The sequence below is a fragment of the Spermophilus citellus genome (assembly GCF_964194105.1).
Source record: "Spermophilus citellus genome assembly, chromosome: 10".
Taxonomy (NCBI): Eukaryota; Metazoa; Chordata; class Mammalia; order Rodentia; family Sciuridae; genus Spermophilus; species Spermophilus citellus.
The window spans coordinates 91,128,746-91,146,238 of NC_138197.1; the positions used below are offsets into that span (position 1 = coordinate 91,128,746).

At 39.5% G+C, this 17,493-nt stretch overlaps 1 protein-coding gene across 1 annotated transcript in view; it reads left to right on the forward strand.

Annotated features, from left to right (window-relative positions):
- Window positions 1-11,863: 11,863 nt before the first annotated feature.
- RAB21 (RAB21, member RAS oncogene family) overlaps window positions 11,864-17,493 on the forward strand; it is a 32,719-nt gene continuing 27,089 nt past the window's right edge. The window contains exon 1 of the mRNA XM_081311375.1: window positions 11,864-12,287. Coding sequence (XP_081167501.1) covers window positions 12,141-12,287 — 147 coding nt within the window. The 5' untranslated portion in view covers window positions 11,864-12,140. The remainder of the gene's footprint in view (window positions 12,288-17,493) is intronic.

The following is a 17,493-nucleotide window of genomic DNA, read 5'->3' on the forward strand; positions in this document are numbered from 1 at the left end:
TATTTTTTAAAAAGGGGCTGGGGATGTGGCTCAGTGGCTAAGTGCTCCTGGGGTCAATTCCCAATACTAAAAACCAAAAATCCCTACATTGCTGCTAACCCCCAAATTTCAGTTCCTTCCCTATGGCAGCTGCAATCATGTTTTCTCCTCTCTCACACACACAAACACTTCATCTGCTAATAATTTATTGTTTTCAAATTATTGTATATTATAGCTTAGTAACCCCAACTTCCTGTATTTGTAGATAAGCTGTGTAGAAACAGCATCTGTTTAGAATTTCTAATTATAGAAGTGTTTTTTGAACTCCTCTTTTGACCTTTTTTTTTTTTAAAGAGACTGTCAGAGTTACAAGCTTTTTATTTATTTATTTATTTTTTGACGGACACAACATCTTTGTATGTGGTGCTGAGGATCGAACCCCGGCCTCACGCATGCCAGGTGAGCGCGCTACGGCTTGAGCCACATCCCCAGCCCCTCTTTTGACCTTAAGGAAAAATCTAATTAGAATAAGAATGCATTCATTGTAATAGTTGTTAAAAAGGAATCCATATTCATGGAGGATTAAAAATACCCTAGAGAAGGCTCTAGGGGGCAGGGAGGAGGGACTCATTGATAGAATGCTTGTCTCACATACCTGAGGCCCTGGGTTTGAGCCCTAATACTAAAGAAAGAAAGAAAGAGCCAGTTTTGGATACAAATTGACTATATGGAAAAATGAAGCCGATTTGATATCAAGCTCCTTGATCCATTTTGAGTTAACTTTTGTGCATGGCGAGAGAAAGGGAGGGGAAAATAATACAAGGGGGAGAAATGAATTACAGTAGAGGGGGTAGAGAGAGAAGAGGGGAGGGGAGGGGAGGGGAGGGGGGATAGTAGAGGATAGGAAAGGCAGCAGAATACAACAGACACTAGTATGGCAATATGTAAATCAATGGAAGTGTAACTGATGTGATTCTGCAATCTGTATACGGGGTAAAAATGGGAGTTCATAACCCACTTGAATCAAAGTGTGAAATATGATATATCAAGAACTATGTAATGTTTTGAACAACCAACAATAAAAAAAAGTATGATCTACTAAATTCTGCCAAAATGGGAAATGAGATTGTTGGGTCTGTGCATAAAATTATAAACAATTAATTTTAATTATTTTATTTTCAAAGAAAATTATGATAGTTATAAATAATTTGGTGCAGTATAAATTTATGTTTACTTGGGAAATCACTAAGAATGTTTACCATTGAGTTAAAAGAGTATTGTTATTTAAAGATTGTTTGGTGTTTAATAAAGTGAAGGACCCCAGCCCCATAACCTAAGGCCCGATTATGAAAAGTAAAATGATGTTTAAAAAAAAAAAACAAAAAAAGCAGCAAAGATCAGCTTCAGAACTATAGTATTTAAGATTTATGAAGAGCCCCACCTTGCTTGAGATAAGGCTCTATGTCCCATCTCATGTGAAAGTGACTGTGAAAGAAGTAAGCTAGATTTTAGTACATTTAAAATTGTGTCCAAAAGTTGGTTTTTGTCACGATTGCCAGGATCTCAAACAGGGGGTATACAATTATATGAACTAAATGTTTTTTTACTCTTGATAATTTTATCTTGTAGTTTTCTTATAAATGATTTAAGATTGCCTGTTAATGTTTTGCAGAGGTACTGATTTAAGAACACACAACCTGGGTTAATTTAAGACAAGAAGTTATCACCTACAGGATAGAGAGATAGACATTAAAGCCCAGTACCCTTAATATAAGGCTGTTGGCTTATTTTGCTGGATGTTTAAGATTAAGTTTTTAAAAATTTGGCTCTTGCCCTCTGAGTCAGTCTGAATCAGGGAATAGGGGACTTCTTCAAAGGGCTCTGCAACTCTAGGCCACATAACCTCCCGATCAGGGAGATTAATGAGACCAGTGGAGGACAGGAAGCCAGTCAGTGCATTTGCTGTGAAGAGGAGGGTCATCAGAAAAAGGAGACATCCCTGATACTTCCGAAGGAAGCCACATGGTCAAGCAAGGCCTGGACCCATCCTAGCGCAAATGGCACTAGCAGAACTGAGAAGCTGCTGTGAAGTTCCCGAGGACTTCCCAGAGACTCAGCTGACTGTTAACAATAGATTGAAACAAAAGTCAGTTTGACTTGCTTCATCTTAAACACTTAGCAAAGACAGTCTAAGCCAAAACAGAGCTATTCCTGGACATTTTAATAATAATGATAGTTAAATAAAACTTCCATAAATAAGTAAACTGGAGGCTACAAAAGAGATTCTCAGACAGGAATGCCTGATAACTATCAAAAGAAACTGCCAGAGTAGTTTTTAGTTTTAGGCCCACAGATATTCCCAACCTACACAGGTAGGCTTGGTGTTTGCTAGTATGAGTATCCAGCCCTAGGTAACAGAATTAAAGATTTCTATTAGACACAGGTCATACTAGTAAAAGGATTTTGCAGGATCAGATGGCATTAGATTATTAGACTATATCTTAAGAAAAAAAGGACATCTGTAACCCTAAATGTTAGTTGTTGTGTTTACATCCCTGACATTTCTGACAATGTGACAAATATCCTTAAAGATTTACATGCTCAGATGGAAGCCATGTCCTCAACAACTTTGTCGTGAAAACAATATCTTAGCTCCTAGTTCCTGGTACTGCCTGATGGAAAACATTGTTAATCTTTGTCTTGGTCATTATACTCATTGGCATATTCCTGTGCTGTGGCATTTATTACTGCATCAATATGGTTCCAGTACTAATGAGTTCTTGTTTCTCTTATAGACCACCTATCATTCGAATGGCCCTCCAGCCTATTACTTCTCAATTGGACTTTTATCATGGACCACTCGATAGACCTGATATTTTTAAGGGGGACTCCAAACTGCTTGCCCCACGCCATCCCTTTTCAGGCTGAAGAAGCCAGAAAGATTCTCTTCGTCCCCCTTCCTCACAGCAGTAAGGAGTTCCCAAATTAGGGGGATTATATACCAACTTTGGTGACACTAATGTTAATAAGTAGGAAAGGAGGTCTTTGTGTGGTTTTAAAAGAGCAATGTTGCTTCTACGCAGACCATACGGGGGTAGTTCGTGAAACTATGGAAAAAGTTACTGAAAGGTTAGCAAAAAGGCAGAAAGAATTTGAAGCACAACAAGGGTGGTTCGAACAGTGGTTTAACAAATCCCCATGGCTGACTACTTTGCTATCCACCTTAGCGGGTCCTTTAGTTATTTTACTATTAATTCTGACGTTTGAGCCCTGCATACTCAACAGACTAGTACAGTTCATGAAAGAAAGGCTTTCTATAATTCAAACTATGGTTCTCACTCAACAATATCAGCTACTCCAACAGCAGACAGGGTCGCTCACAAACTTAGTCCAAGAATCTGAACAGGCAGAACAATGGATATAGGATTATATCCATGAAACAGAAAAAGGGGGGAATGAAGGACCCCAGCCCCATAACCTAAGGCCCGATTATGAAAAGTAGAAAGTATGCAGTAAACAGGGTGAGCTCACCACATAACCTGTTAGAAAGGGCACCCTGCCCACATCACAGGACATGCTTGAGCAAACTGGGATCATAAGCGGGAACAGGGAGGAAACAAAATGTAAACCTGTGAGATTTATGAGTTTTTCGGGAACCTATAGTGAAAAACAAGTTTATCATAGTGAAAAATAAGTTTATCATAGTGAAAAACAAGTTTACCTTTTAAGTGACCTGTACGCTGGATTCAAAGGGACCAATGAGACACCTGTTACTGTGCTAGGCGGGAAACAACTCCTTTTTCCCTATAAAAGATCTGTACCCCAAAGCCTGGTGTGCCAGTTCACCAAAGCTTCGGCTGAGGTTTTGCTGTGCACCTGCAGGCGCCTGTGTATTAATAAACTTGCCTCTTGCTTTTGCAGCCAGTGTGACGCTAGTTCTCTTTTGGATGGGGGATTTGAGGGTCTGAGGGTCTTTCAAAAGCTTCTGTATCTTTCCCACAGGATTTTGATTAAGCCTTCTGTGGATACACAAAATTTTCTTTTCTTCTAGAGTACATTAAGTAAACCCTCAAAAGGGGACATGTGTAAATATGTAAAAATTGGGAGATTCAAAGACAAAACATGTTTATTTATGTGTTTGATACATAAATAAATCTTCCAGTGACTTAATAAAAAAGAAAAAGAAAAATGAAGCCGAGGAAATACTTAAATGTCTGTGCGAAAAACATACATAGATTAATAGTCGGAAAGTTAGAAATGTTTCTTGAGTTCTTGGATCTCTAACTGTCCTCCTACTTGTTCAGTCCTTCCCTCTGTCTCTATAATAATACACTCAAGTGCTTCACAATTATAATAGGTTACAAAAATACACATTTTATTAACCCAAAGAAGGGCTTCTCAGCTTGGCTTCATTAACATTTTGGGCTTGATAATTCTTTATTGGGCGGAGGGAATTCTTTTTTTTAAGAGAGAGTGAGAGAGGAGAGAGAGAGAGAGAGAGAGAGAGAGAGAGAGAGAAAGAATTTTTAATATTTATTTTTTAGTTCTCGGCGGACAAAACATCTTTGTTGGTATGTGGTGCTGAGGATCGAACCCGGGCCGCACACATGCCAGGCGAGCGCGCTACCGCTTGAGCCACATCCCCAGCCCCTGGGCGGAGGGAATTCTATGCATTGCAGAAAACCCATGTTTATAGCAGCACAGTTCACAATAGCCAAACTATGGAATTAGCCTAGGTGTCCATCAGTGGATGAGTGGATAATGAAAATATGGTATATAAAGAGACAATGGAGTTTTATTAGCCATAAAAAAAGAATGAAATCATGTCATTTGCAGGAAAATGAATGGAATTAGAGAATATTATGTTAAGTGAAATAAGCCAAAGTTAGAAAATCATGGATTGTATGTTTTCTCTCATATGTGAAAGCCAGAGAGGAAAAAAGAACAGAAAGGTTATAGGGGATGGAAAGAATCTCCTGGAGGGAGATCAGTAGAATAGAGGAAAGGAAACAGGGAAAGGGAGAGGAAGAGGGAAAGGGGAAATACTAGGGAATGATATTGGCCAAATTATATTGTTGTATTGTGTGCATGTACAAATATGTAGCAATTAGTCCAATCATTATATACAATTATAACACACCAAAAAACAGGGACAAAATTAAGTGAACATAAATTGTTAAAAAAAAGTCTTTCCTTTTTCTTTGACATTAATTTCTAGTTTTCCTTGATTACTTTAAGTGTTCCCTCACAACTCCTTTTCTGTCTAAGCCATAAGTCAGTGGTTTGCATTCTACCTTAAATTCTATCTGCTTTCTCAAATAAATCAGTGTTAAGATTTTAAAAAGTCAATGTTCTCAGGGGCTCTGTCCTAGACCCCTCTGACCCTTTTATTTTATATACTGTTCCTGAGTTATCCATTTCTATGGGGACTACTTATATTCATGCATCACAATATGGCAGCTTTAACTCCAAGGCTATAAATTCAAATTTTTGTTTTGTTTTGTTTTTATCTCTTATAGTAGAAGGAGGTGAAGCGGGAGAAGTTGGAACATTTGGATAAAATATTATATCTGCCACAGGAATGTTCGGCAAGGTCTAAGTCTTTTGATTTCCCCCAATTCTCCTTGACTAAGTGAGTCCTATTGCTTTTGTATTCCATCGTGGGGGGGTGAGGAGTGGAGGGGGGAGTGTGTGGTGGGGTGGTGGTGGTGGTGTTTTTTTTTTTTTTTTAAAAAAAGCTTTAAATACAAGTATTTTAAGGTTCTGAAAAATCAAATTCCAGAAACTGATATCTTTGTTCTACTGCGTTTTGCTACAGTAGTAATCCTGATGCACAGGATTCCCAATGGCCCATAGAAACAATAAGGGGGAGCTGGGCGTGGTAGCACACACCTGTAATCCCAGTGACTTGGAGGCTGAGGTAGATGGATCAAAAGTTAGCCAGACTCAGCAACTTAACGAGGCCCTAAGCAACTCAGGGAGACAAGGTCTCTAAACAAAATACAAAATAGGGCTGGGGATGTGGCTCAATGGCTGAGTGCCTCTGGGTTCAATCCCCAGTACCAAAAAAAAAAAAAAAAAAAAAGAAAAGAAAAGAAAATTAAGGGAAATACGTTAAATTAAAGGAAATAGGTTAAAATAAGGGAAAATGGGTTAAAAATTAAGGGAAATAGGTTAAAATATCAAAATATGATCCTACCCCAATTTCTGCACAAATGTTTATTGAGTGACAATCATATTCTGGGCACAGTGGTGGAGCATGAAGCCTCAATAATGCATCAGATGTCAAAGTATCTGATAGAGCTTGTAAATATGAAAACAAATCAATGTTAAGGAGTGTAATAAAAATATGAAAACCAAGGTTACTTTAGAAAGAATGCTGAGGGTAGCTTTCCTGAGGGGGTGATATTCAAGATCATATCTGAAAGATATGAAGAGAGCTAACCACAAGCAATACTGAAGATACAACATTCCCTATATAAGGAACCACATTCAAGCCCAGGGGTGGGAAGCAGTAGCACATAAAAGGAATGGAATGGAGGCATGCAAGGCTGGAGCAAAGCACTGGAAGGAGAGGATGGTATGAAATGAAGGTGGAAAGTGATCATGTGGGGACTTTAGAGGTAGGTAAAGAGTGTGAGGTTGTTTTAGTTTTTTTTTAAATGTCTCTGGCTGTTGTTTGGAGAAAAGATTACTGCAGGTGGTGGGGGGAAAGTGAAGTGTATTATAATAGCCTAAGAAAAAGTATGTTGTGGGCTTGAATAGCATGGTGGTGAAAATGAAGAGTTAATGAGTTCAAGATATATTTTGGAAGTAGAATTAACTGGACATGGTAATGGATTGGGAGTAAATTGTAGTAAGAGAAAACAAGGGCTGGGGATGTGGCTCAAGCGGTAGCACGCTCGCCTGGCATTCGTGCAGCCCGGGTTCCATCCTCAGCACCACATAGAAACAAAGATGTTGTGTCCGCCGAAAACTAAAAAATAAATATTAAAATTCTCTCTTTCTCTCTCTCTCTTTAAAAGAAAAATAAATAATATTAAAAGGGGCCTGGAGAGGAAAAAAAAAAAGAGAAATCAAGATGTTGGCTAGGTTCTATCTTTCATACAATACTCATAATAGAACCATTTACTGAGGTAAGAAAAACCAGGGGAGGAAGGAAACTGGGAGGTATATTTTATTATTCTTTTTTTTTTTTAAAGAGAGAGTGAGAGAGGAGAGAGAGGCAGAGAGAGAGAGAGAATTTTTTTAATATTTATTTTTTAGTTCTCGGCGGACACAACATCTCCGTTGGTATGTGATGCTGAGGATCGAACCCGGGCCGCACGCATGCCAGGCGAGCGCGCTACCGCTTGAGCCACATCCCCAGCCCTGGGAGGTATATTTTAAACATATCCTATTTGAAATGTCTATTCAGCACCTAAGTGAAGTGCTAAGTGGGCAATCGCCTGTATACATCTGGTGCTTAGGAAAGAGATCAAAGGTAAAAAGACACAAATTTAGGAGTTATTAACACATGAGGGATATTTTATGTCATAGAACTAGAGGCTGTCATCCAAGGTGAGAATTTTAATGGAGAAACCTGAGACTGAATCTCAACATTCAGAGGTTGAGAATGGGTGGAAAATTCAGCAAAGATGGAAAGGAAGCAAGCCAAAGGAGTAAGAGAGAGAGAAAAAAAAAAAAGATTTTGATGACCTGGAAACTAACACGGAAACATGAGTCATGAAAGAGAGAATCATCAGCTGACGCAAATCTGCTGAAATGTTAAGAAAATTGAGGATAAAGAAGTATGTCCATTTGGTCTGACTTAATGTTCTCCTGGAAAGGCTGGATTAGTTGCTACTCCTATTGTTCCATAATTCCATGTATGTGTTTTATGGTATATACCATACCATTTACCATACTTCACCGTAACTGTTTTAACTACCTGTGGCACCCATTAGTGAAAGGTGAGTAACTCACCCGAGATAGAAATTCAACCAAGAGATTTTATTGGGGGCTACCCGAAGGGGAAGAAAAGGAGAGGAAAAGAGCAGCAGCCTGAGCCTGCAAGCTTCAGCTTAGGAAGGGTTGCTTAGGCAACTTGGCATGTGCTAATTGGCAGGGTGACTCAGGAATGGGTGCTGATTGGCAGGGTGACTCGGGAACCAGAGAGTGGATACTGTGTCCCGTGGGGGATTGGTTGAGAAAACTTTTGACTTTGGCGCCCTTCAGAGAGGAGGGGGAGGGGTAAGGGATGACATGTTGTTCTTCTAAAGAAATGGAAACTTAACTTCGGTGGGGAGAAACTTGATGGGGGAAATAAAACCAAAAGGCAAGGTGTCCCACACACCCAACAATTACATTTTAAGTTCTATGAAAACAAGGACCATGTCTGATTGGGTCACAATAGCATAGTGACTGGCATGTAGTAAAATCTGAATAAATAATTTTTCAGTGGTGAAGGAATAAAGAATGAATGAACAAAAGATGTACAAAGGTCATTGACACTCATTCTCCTTCTCAAATGAAAAATAAGAATTATATCTGATTCCTCAATTCTAGGAATTTCATCAAAACTCAACAATTAAAGTCCCTGGACAGTGGCACTGGAGGCCATTGGTTGGTTGTGCTGGGGATTGAATCCAGGGCCTGAAGCATGCTAGGCAAGCACTATACCTCTACATCCTTGACTAAGGTTGGTCTTAATACACAGAAATAGTATAGGAGCAGTAAGAGGAAGGAAAAGTCCATCAAAAGCAGGACTCAAATATATTAAAATGCTCCATAAACTCAAGTTTATAACAACCAGTTCTTCCGCTGTTGCAGAAACTATTAGAGCTGCACACTACCTTTCTATGGCATTTTGTTTTATCATTTGATGCTATGCAATATATTCATTGTTAACTCGATTTCACCCATAAACTTTACGGGATTGTTTGTGGGGAGAAGCTTATGTTGGTGCAAAATAGCTGCATGAATTTGCACCTTCTCATGCCTCAACTCTTTTCCGTCAGGAATCTATTTTGAGTAATCTACTCAGTGAGGAGTCCTCATATTTTTGCAGCTCTTTTTTATCTAAGGAAGAACTGGAGTTCTATTTGTGTGTGTGTGTGTGTGTGTGTGTGTGTGTGTGTGTGTTTCCCTATCGTGTTTATGCAGACCAATCAAAGTCAACTGCAAGACTGATCTAAGTTCTAAAGAGCAGAGCATTCATCTTAGAATAGGCGTATATTTCTTTTCATGCTTGGACTAATGTAGGCTACTTGTTTTCTGCCAATATGCTTATGTATTAGTTTCCTATGACTGCTGTGATAAATTATAAATAAACTTGGTAGCTTAAAACAATATATATTTTTTTCTCTTCCAGTTCTCGAGGTCAGGAGTCCAAAATTAGTATGGACAGAGCTGTACTTCCTATACAGGCTTTAGGAACTCCTTGTATTTTCCAGCTTCTGTGGTTGATAGCATTCCTTAGCTTGTGGCTACATCACTCGAATCAATGTCTCTGTGATCACACTGCCTTCTTTTCTGGTATGTAGGATCTCCTGCTTCTCTCATAACAATTTCTGTGATTGTAGTTGGGCCCATTCTGATAATCCCAGATAATCTCCCCATCTCAAGATCATTAACTTAATCATACCTATAAAGATCTGATCTTATATATTTGGGGGCCATTATCAGCTTACCATAATTTACAGCTCAAAAGTATACCAACTACTTATTGAAACTCATGAAAAGCTTTTTTGTTTTTGTTTTTGTTTTTTGCAGTTCTAGGGATTGAACCCACTGAGCTATATATCTCATGTCCCTCCTTTTAAATTCTGATGCAGGGTCTCACTAAATTGTTACGGCTGGCCTTGAACTTGCGATCCTTCTGCTTCAACCTCCCAGGTAACTGAGATTATAGTTGTGTACCAATGCTCCTTGCCCATGAAAAATTTTATACACTCCTCAAATCCCAATGTATGCTAAGCTCAAACAATTATTTTAATTTTAAACATTTTATTTTACAATAAAATGTTAAAATTGTTTTGATTCAGTGATAAATGCAAAGTGCTACATATAGGTTCTAAAAATAACCACACTATTTAAAATTACCTGGGATGCATATAATTTGAACTTAAAGAATTGGCTAAATTGAAGAGAGAAGAGAAAGCTTAAATAATAATCATACAGCTTTCTGCATATGTATGAAGATGTTTGGCAAAGAATAGGGATTAGATGCATGCTGTATAAATTGAATCAGGAATAATTAACTGCAGGCAGAATCAGATTTCAATCCATTACAAAGAATTCAGAAAGGGCAATGGAAGTGGCCTCCTCAAAATGAAATCACTTCCTAGTTCTGGAAGTGTTCATGAATGTGCAAAGGCCCCGAGGGAGGCATGCAGAGAAAAAAGATAGAGAATACATCCACAGGTACAATCATGAGAAATTTAATAAAAACAAAATCTCTTTAATGATTGATTCTAGATAGCACAAGTAATATTACTCTTCTCCAAACTAATTTTCTAATTACAGCCAGCATGATCTTTTAAAAAGTCATATCTGATTATGTCAGCCCCTTAATAACATTCTGCACTAAAACCCTTTATTTGATTAAAGGCCCTTTCTATATTGACTCCTGGCTTCCTTGCCAGTCTCATCTGGAGTTTTTACCTGCATTCTTGTCATGTTTTAGTTGCTCAACTTTAGAGAGTCCTTCCTACCTCCAGCTATTGAACAACTTCTTCCAAACCTCAATGCCTCTATCCTTTTTGCCTAGCATACTCAAAGATAGCTTTCTCCAGGAAGGCTTCTTTAACATGCCAAACTAATTGGTTTCCCATGCATACCTGCAAATTTCTCTGAACTACTTCAAGATGAAGCATTCATTGCATAGTTGATTGTCTTACTAAAAGGTAAGCTCTCTGAGGACAGACATTCAGAACAGGGCCTGGCATATAGTGGGCATATTCAAATATTTGTTGGATGAATAAATGGACTTTTAAAAAATTTGGCTGAAGTGCAAAAGAAGACTGATGGGGGAAAATGTTTGCCTAACTGATAGCAGACCTCTAGTTGCAAAACTTGAGAAATACCGCTATGGTTTCTTAAAGGAATGTATTTCATAAAAGAAAAGGGAGGCTAATGAGGAAAATTAAACAATCATCAAACAAACTGGGTCCATTAAACTGGAGTCAGCATGGAATACAGAAATCCTGGGAAGCAGAGCACAACAACTTAAGATATATCATGCATTCAGTCATTATTACCAAATATTTGTGAAGTGCTTATTATGTGCCTGGCATTTGGGGCAGGCTGGGCATACAAGGTAGGCAAGTATTACACAGTCTTTGTTCTTACAAAACATACAGCCCAATCGGGATGGACAAATACTTTGCAAAGTAATTTCATTTCAAAGGTAAGCCCTGATAAAGAAGGTATATCATTGTTATGAAATACCTAATTTAGTGGCAGGTAGGTAGGAAGGATAGAAGAATGTCGGGCATGGACTGGGTGGTCAGGAAGCCTTCCGGAGTTATGGAGGCCCTGATGGTCTGGGAAACTCTTAAGTTCGATAACCATAATTTGGAGATTTCAAAGAGAGATTCAAGGGCACCTTGATAGATTTGACTCAGTGATCCCTGGTGTGAAAGGTCTTTTGCCTGGTCAGCAAGGCTTGTCCCTGGGCACTTCATCCCACCAGAGCGGGACCTGTCACAAAGTGCTGGTTGGTTCCTTGCCCCGCAGGCTTCCACCAAGGGCAGGGCAGCCGCGGCCCGCAGACAGCCTGGCGGTGCCCTAGACGCCAGACTTACCCAACTCCACCCTGGGAAGAGGCGTGGAGACCCCGCCCACGCCCCGGCGAGCTCTGCCGGCGCGTCCGGGGGCCGCCCCCGGCCGCCGCGGCCACGTGACCCGAAGTGTGACGTAGGAGGAAGGAGACGCCATTAGAGGGAGGTGGAGAGGGAGCGCTCTTCGCCTTTCCTCCGGTGCCTGACGTGGTGGCTAAGGCCCTTCATTCTCGGACTTTCTCTCGGTCCTTCCAGGCCTCGCCCGAGGACAGAGAGGAGCCAGCGCCGGGTCGGCGGGCCGTTGGCAGGGCGCGGAGTCGGCCGCGGCCGTGAAAGCGCTGCCGCGGCTGTGGGGAGCTCGGCGCAGTTCTCGTGCTCGGGCGGCCGGGAAGCGGCGGGATGGCTGCGGCCGGCGGCGGAGCGGCGGCGGGCCGAGCTTACTCGTTCAAGGTGGTGCTGCTCGGGGAAGGCTGCGTGGGAAAGACGTCGCTGGTGCTGCGCTACTGCGAGAACAAGTTCAACGACAAGCACATCACCACTCTGCAGGTGCGGACCCCGGGCAGCGGGAGGTGGCGCCTGGGGGGCCCCCACCTACCTGGGGCTGTGAGGACTTTGCCGCCCGAGTCCGCGGGATCTGGGCTGGCAAACTTCAGGCCTGTCATCTCCACCTTCGGATTGCTTTTCCGAGTTCGCCTTGGTTTCAGGCTAGGTCGGGGCGCCGGTAGATGGTGAGGACAGGCTGTTGGACGGGAGGTGGAAGAACCCTGAAAAGTCCCAGTGTCCCCGGTGGTAGCTGCGCACTTCGGGGAGTCCCCTTCCGTGGACTAGTTTTTCCCCTTTGATGAGCTTCCGCTTGGGCCCTAGGTGTTTTCACCCTACAGTCTCAGGGCTTTTTCTGTACTTCGGAAATAGGAACTTAGCTGCAGGTCTGATTTTTGCGAAAGGTGATTTGTAACTTAAGTACTTACTGATGACAAAGTGTTTATGCAAGTTCCATTTTTGTCCTGTTAGCAGGAATGGCAAAACAGCCATCTCTGGAGGGTTTTTGAAATGACCGCTTGCTGGTGCAGGTTACGCAGTTTCATTGCAGCCTGCATGGGTCTGACTTGTGGGTCACTCATTCTGCGAGGTCGGTCGACCCACGTTGACACGTCATGTGAATACTGGCCAGCAATTGGTCCCAAAACTAAAAGCTTAGACGCTGCTACTATTCATTTCCTTAACCTGTCATGAAAGGCTGACTTTCTTCTGCACTTATATGGGAAAACATTAAAATATAATCATTAAGAATGAAGCCAGGCCTTTGAGGAGTATTCTCTCCCCCACACTCCTGAAGAAATCGGTTTGCATTTGTTAGGAAAAGTTTATCCTACTAATCTGGCTTGGTAAATTTGGCCAGAGGCAGTAAAGTCTAGTGGACATTTGAGTTTGATTGCCTAGATTGTATCCTGTCTTAATCCATTTAATTAGCTGCGTAATCTTGGGTAAGTTTCTTAATCTGTCTGACCCTAAATTTCTTCTTCTGTTAAAATGGTCATAATAATAGTATTTAGCACATAGGGTTGTCAGGATAAGTATATGTAAAAGCACTAGGAATTGATGCAGTGTAAATACCCTATTATTAGGGCCCCAACTTGCACAGTAGAATTTAATTAGTAATTGTGAAATGTACAAGAACATGGATGCTATTTAATGGAATGCATAATCTAACCATTGTGACATTTGATGTTTGATGCTATTATTAAACTGTTGGGTCTAGAATATAGGAAGATGCTGTGATTCTGATTCCATGTTCTATTTTTACCCTTCTGTTCTTAATTCTATGTGAAACATAATATCTGAATGTCAGATTATAAATTGCCACAAGTTAATGCTGCAGTGGTGCCAAAGCTCAACTTTGAACCCTGGTCTGACTTAGGATTTTGAATAGTTAACTTTGACTGGGTCTGGATATTGATAAACAAACTATTTAGCAATTTCCTTTACGCTAAGATCTAAAATGAAAAACTATTATAATTGAGATCTTAATGGTTTTTATTTTTATTTTATTTTATTTTATTTTTTTTTATTGGTTGTTCACAACGTTACAAAGCACTTGACATATCATACTTCATACATACTTGACATATCATACTTCATACATTAGACTGAAGTGAGTTATGAACTCCCAATTTTACCCCAAATGCAGATTGCAGAGTCACATCGGTTACACATCCACATCTTAATGGTTTTTAAAAAGATAATTTAGTATTCTAACCTAAAAATTATATTTTTATTAGACATCTCAAAAACATGCTCAAAACTAAATACCTGAGAGAAGTCAGTGCAAACCACACAGGAAAGAATAAAGTTATAGTAGATCTTCAGTATCAAAAGCATAAAAGACCTGATTTTTATGTTTATATAACTCGTCACAGTATCTGGATTTTTATAGAATTGAGGACTTTGTTGTATACCAATTTATGGAAACAGTACTCTAATCTCTTTCTCTTAGATATCAGTTCACCTCATTTTTCTTTTTTTTCCTGAGAAGTGTGATTTGTGTGACCTAGGAGACACAATGTTATATGCCTTTAATTTCCAAAATGAGAGGATCATGCATCAGAAGATATGAGAAGAGTTCACTTTTTTCTTGTCAAGAAACTTTTCTTTTTGGTTGTTGATGGACCTACTATTTATTTATTTATATGCAGTACTGAGAATCGAACCCAGTGCCTCACACATGGGAGGCAAGCACTCTGCCACTGAGCCACAACCCCAGTCCCAAGAAACTATCTTTTTAAAGTACTTTTTGTTTTGCAAACTATGCTCTTATCCATTCATATATTTTTAAAAATTGTATGACTGATTAGAACCTCAGATAGTTCATGATTCACTGTTTCAGTCTTATTTTGAATTCTTCAGTCAGTTGATTGTCCACCTTTTTATTTGTTAACATCTTGAAGGTAAAATGAACTGATGTCAGAGAAAGTAGAAAACTACTGAGGTGGCCCATTTCCTTTTTAGACAGGTCTAATTTTCAGCAAGTTTTTCTTTGTATCAAGTCAAACTCTGTTTTTTTGTAGTTACCACCCTAGTTCTGCCCTCTGAATCTTGGTCTCATATGACATCACTTCTAATAGTTGAAGATAACTTATTACATCCCCTTGAGTCTGGTCTTCTTTGGGTAACACAGCTCTAGTTCCTTTAACTGGATCTCCAGTGACATTATTTAAAATCCTTCCACTATTTTTTTTTTTAAATTTTTACTTTTGTAGTTGTAAATGGACAGAATGGCTTTATATGTTTATTTGGTTTTTTTTTTTGTATATGAAAGCAGAATGCATTACAATTCATTTACACATAGAGCACAATATTTCATATCTCTGGTTGTATATAAAGTACATTCACGCCAATTTATGTCTTCATACATGTACTTTGGATAATGATGTTTATCACATTCCACCATCATTTCTAACCCCCTGCCCCCTTCCTTCCCCTCCCACCCCTCTGCCCTATCTAGAGTTTGTCTATTCCTCCCATGTTCCCCCTCCCTACCCCGCAATGAATCAATCAGTCTCCTTATATCAGAGAAAACATTCAGCATTTGGTTTTTTGGGATTGGCTAACTTCACTTAGCATTATCTTCTCCAATTTACCTGCAAATGCCATGGTTTTATTCTCTTTTATTGCTGAGTAATATTCCATGTGTATATATACCACATTTTCTTTATCCATTCATCTGCTAAAGGGCATCTAAGTTGGTTCCACAGTTTAGCTATTGTGAATTGTGCTTCTATAAATGTTAATGTGGTTGTGTCTTTGTAGTATGCTGTTTTTAAGTCCTTTGGGTATAGACTGAGGAGCGGATAGATAGCTGGGTCAACTGGTGGTTCCATTCCCAGTTTTCCAAGGAATCTCCATACTGCTTTCAATGTTGGCTGCACCAATTTGCAGTCCCACCAGCAGTGTATGAGTGTACCTTTTTCCCCACATCCTTGCCAACACTTATTGTTGTTTGTCTTCATAATAGCTGCCATTCTGACAAGAGATTTCTTAGAGTAGTTTTGATTTGTATTTCTCTAATTGCTAAAGATGATGAACATTTTTTCATGTATTTGTTGATTGATTGTATATCATCTTCTGAGAAGTGTCTATTCAGGTCCTTGGCCCATTTATTGATTGGGTTATTTGTTGTTTTGGTGTTTATCTTTTTGAGTTCTTTATATACACTAGAGAGTAGTGCTCTATCTGATGTGTGAGGGGTAAATATTTGCTCCCAAGATGTAGGCTCTCTATTTACCTCACAGAATGTTTCTTTAACTGAGAAGAAACATTTTAGTTTGAATCCATCCCTTTTATTAATTCTTGGGCTACAGGAGTTTTATTAAGGAAGTTAGGGCCTAATCAATATTATCAAAATGACCATACTAGCAAAAGCACTATATATATTTAATGCAACTCCAATCAAAATCCCAATGGCATTCCTCTTAGAAATAGAAAAAGCAATTATGAAACTCATCTGGAAAAATAAGAGACCCAAAATAGCTAAAGCAATCCTTAGCAGGAAGAGTGAAGCAGGTAGGTAGCATCACTATACCAGACCTTAAACTATACTACAGAGCAATAGTAACAAAAACAGCATGGTATTGGCACCAAAACAGACTGATAGACCAATGGTACAGAATAGAGGACACAGAAACTAACTCACAGAATTACAATTAGAGGTGCCAAAAGCATACATTGGAGAAAAGATAGCCTCTTCAACAAATGGTGCTGGGAAAAATGGAAATCCATATGCAACAAAATGAAATTAAACCTCTATCTCTTACTATGCACAAAACTCAACTCAAAGTGGATCAAGGACCTAGGAATTAAACCATAGACCCTGTGTCTAATAGAAGAAAAAGTAGGTCCTAATCTTATTTGTTTATTTTTATGTGGTGCTGAGAATTGAACCCAGTGCCTCACACATGCTAGGCAAGTGCTCTGTCACTGAGCTACAGCCCCAACCCTAAAATCCTTTCACTGTTTCAACATCTCTCCTAGAGTGTTTAATCACTCTTAGTCATCATCCTTCTTTTCTTACATTTTCTTATATTTGACCTGTTAAAGTTCAGGTACATCTGATTTGCTTCAATGATTAAAGTCTGTGAATTTATATATTTATTTATTAGTTATTTTGCAGTACTAGGGATAGAACCCAGGGACAGAACCCAGGGCCGCACCCATGCTTGGCAAGCACTCTGCCACTGAGCTACTTTCCCAGCCTTTTTTTTCTTTTTCTTTAAGTTTTAATTTTGAGGGTCTCACTTAAGTTACCCAGGCTGGCCTGAAACTTGTGATCCTCCTACCTCAGTCTTCAGAGTAGCTGGGACTATAGGTGTGTGTCACCACAACAGCAGTTAATGTCCTTTTAAATTTGGATTTTGTGGGCTGGGGTTGTGGCTCAGTGGTAGAGCGCTTGCCTAGCATGTGTGAGGCACTGGGTTCCATCCTCAGCACCACGTTAAAAAATAAACAAATAAAAATAAAGTTATTGTGTTCAACTATAACTGAAAAATATTAAAAAAAAATCCTTGATTTGGGGGGCTCAGATTGTGGCTCAGTGTAGAGTGCTTGCCTAGCACGCATGAGGCACTGGGTTCGATACTCAGCACCACATTAAAAAATAATGAAATAAAGATATTGTGTGTCTAGTATTAAAAAAAAAAATCCTTGGTTTTGTAATTCATGAACAATTGTTTGGCCTTCTGTGGGCCAGGAACTGGAT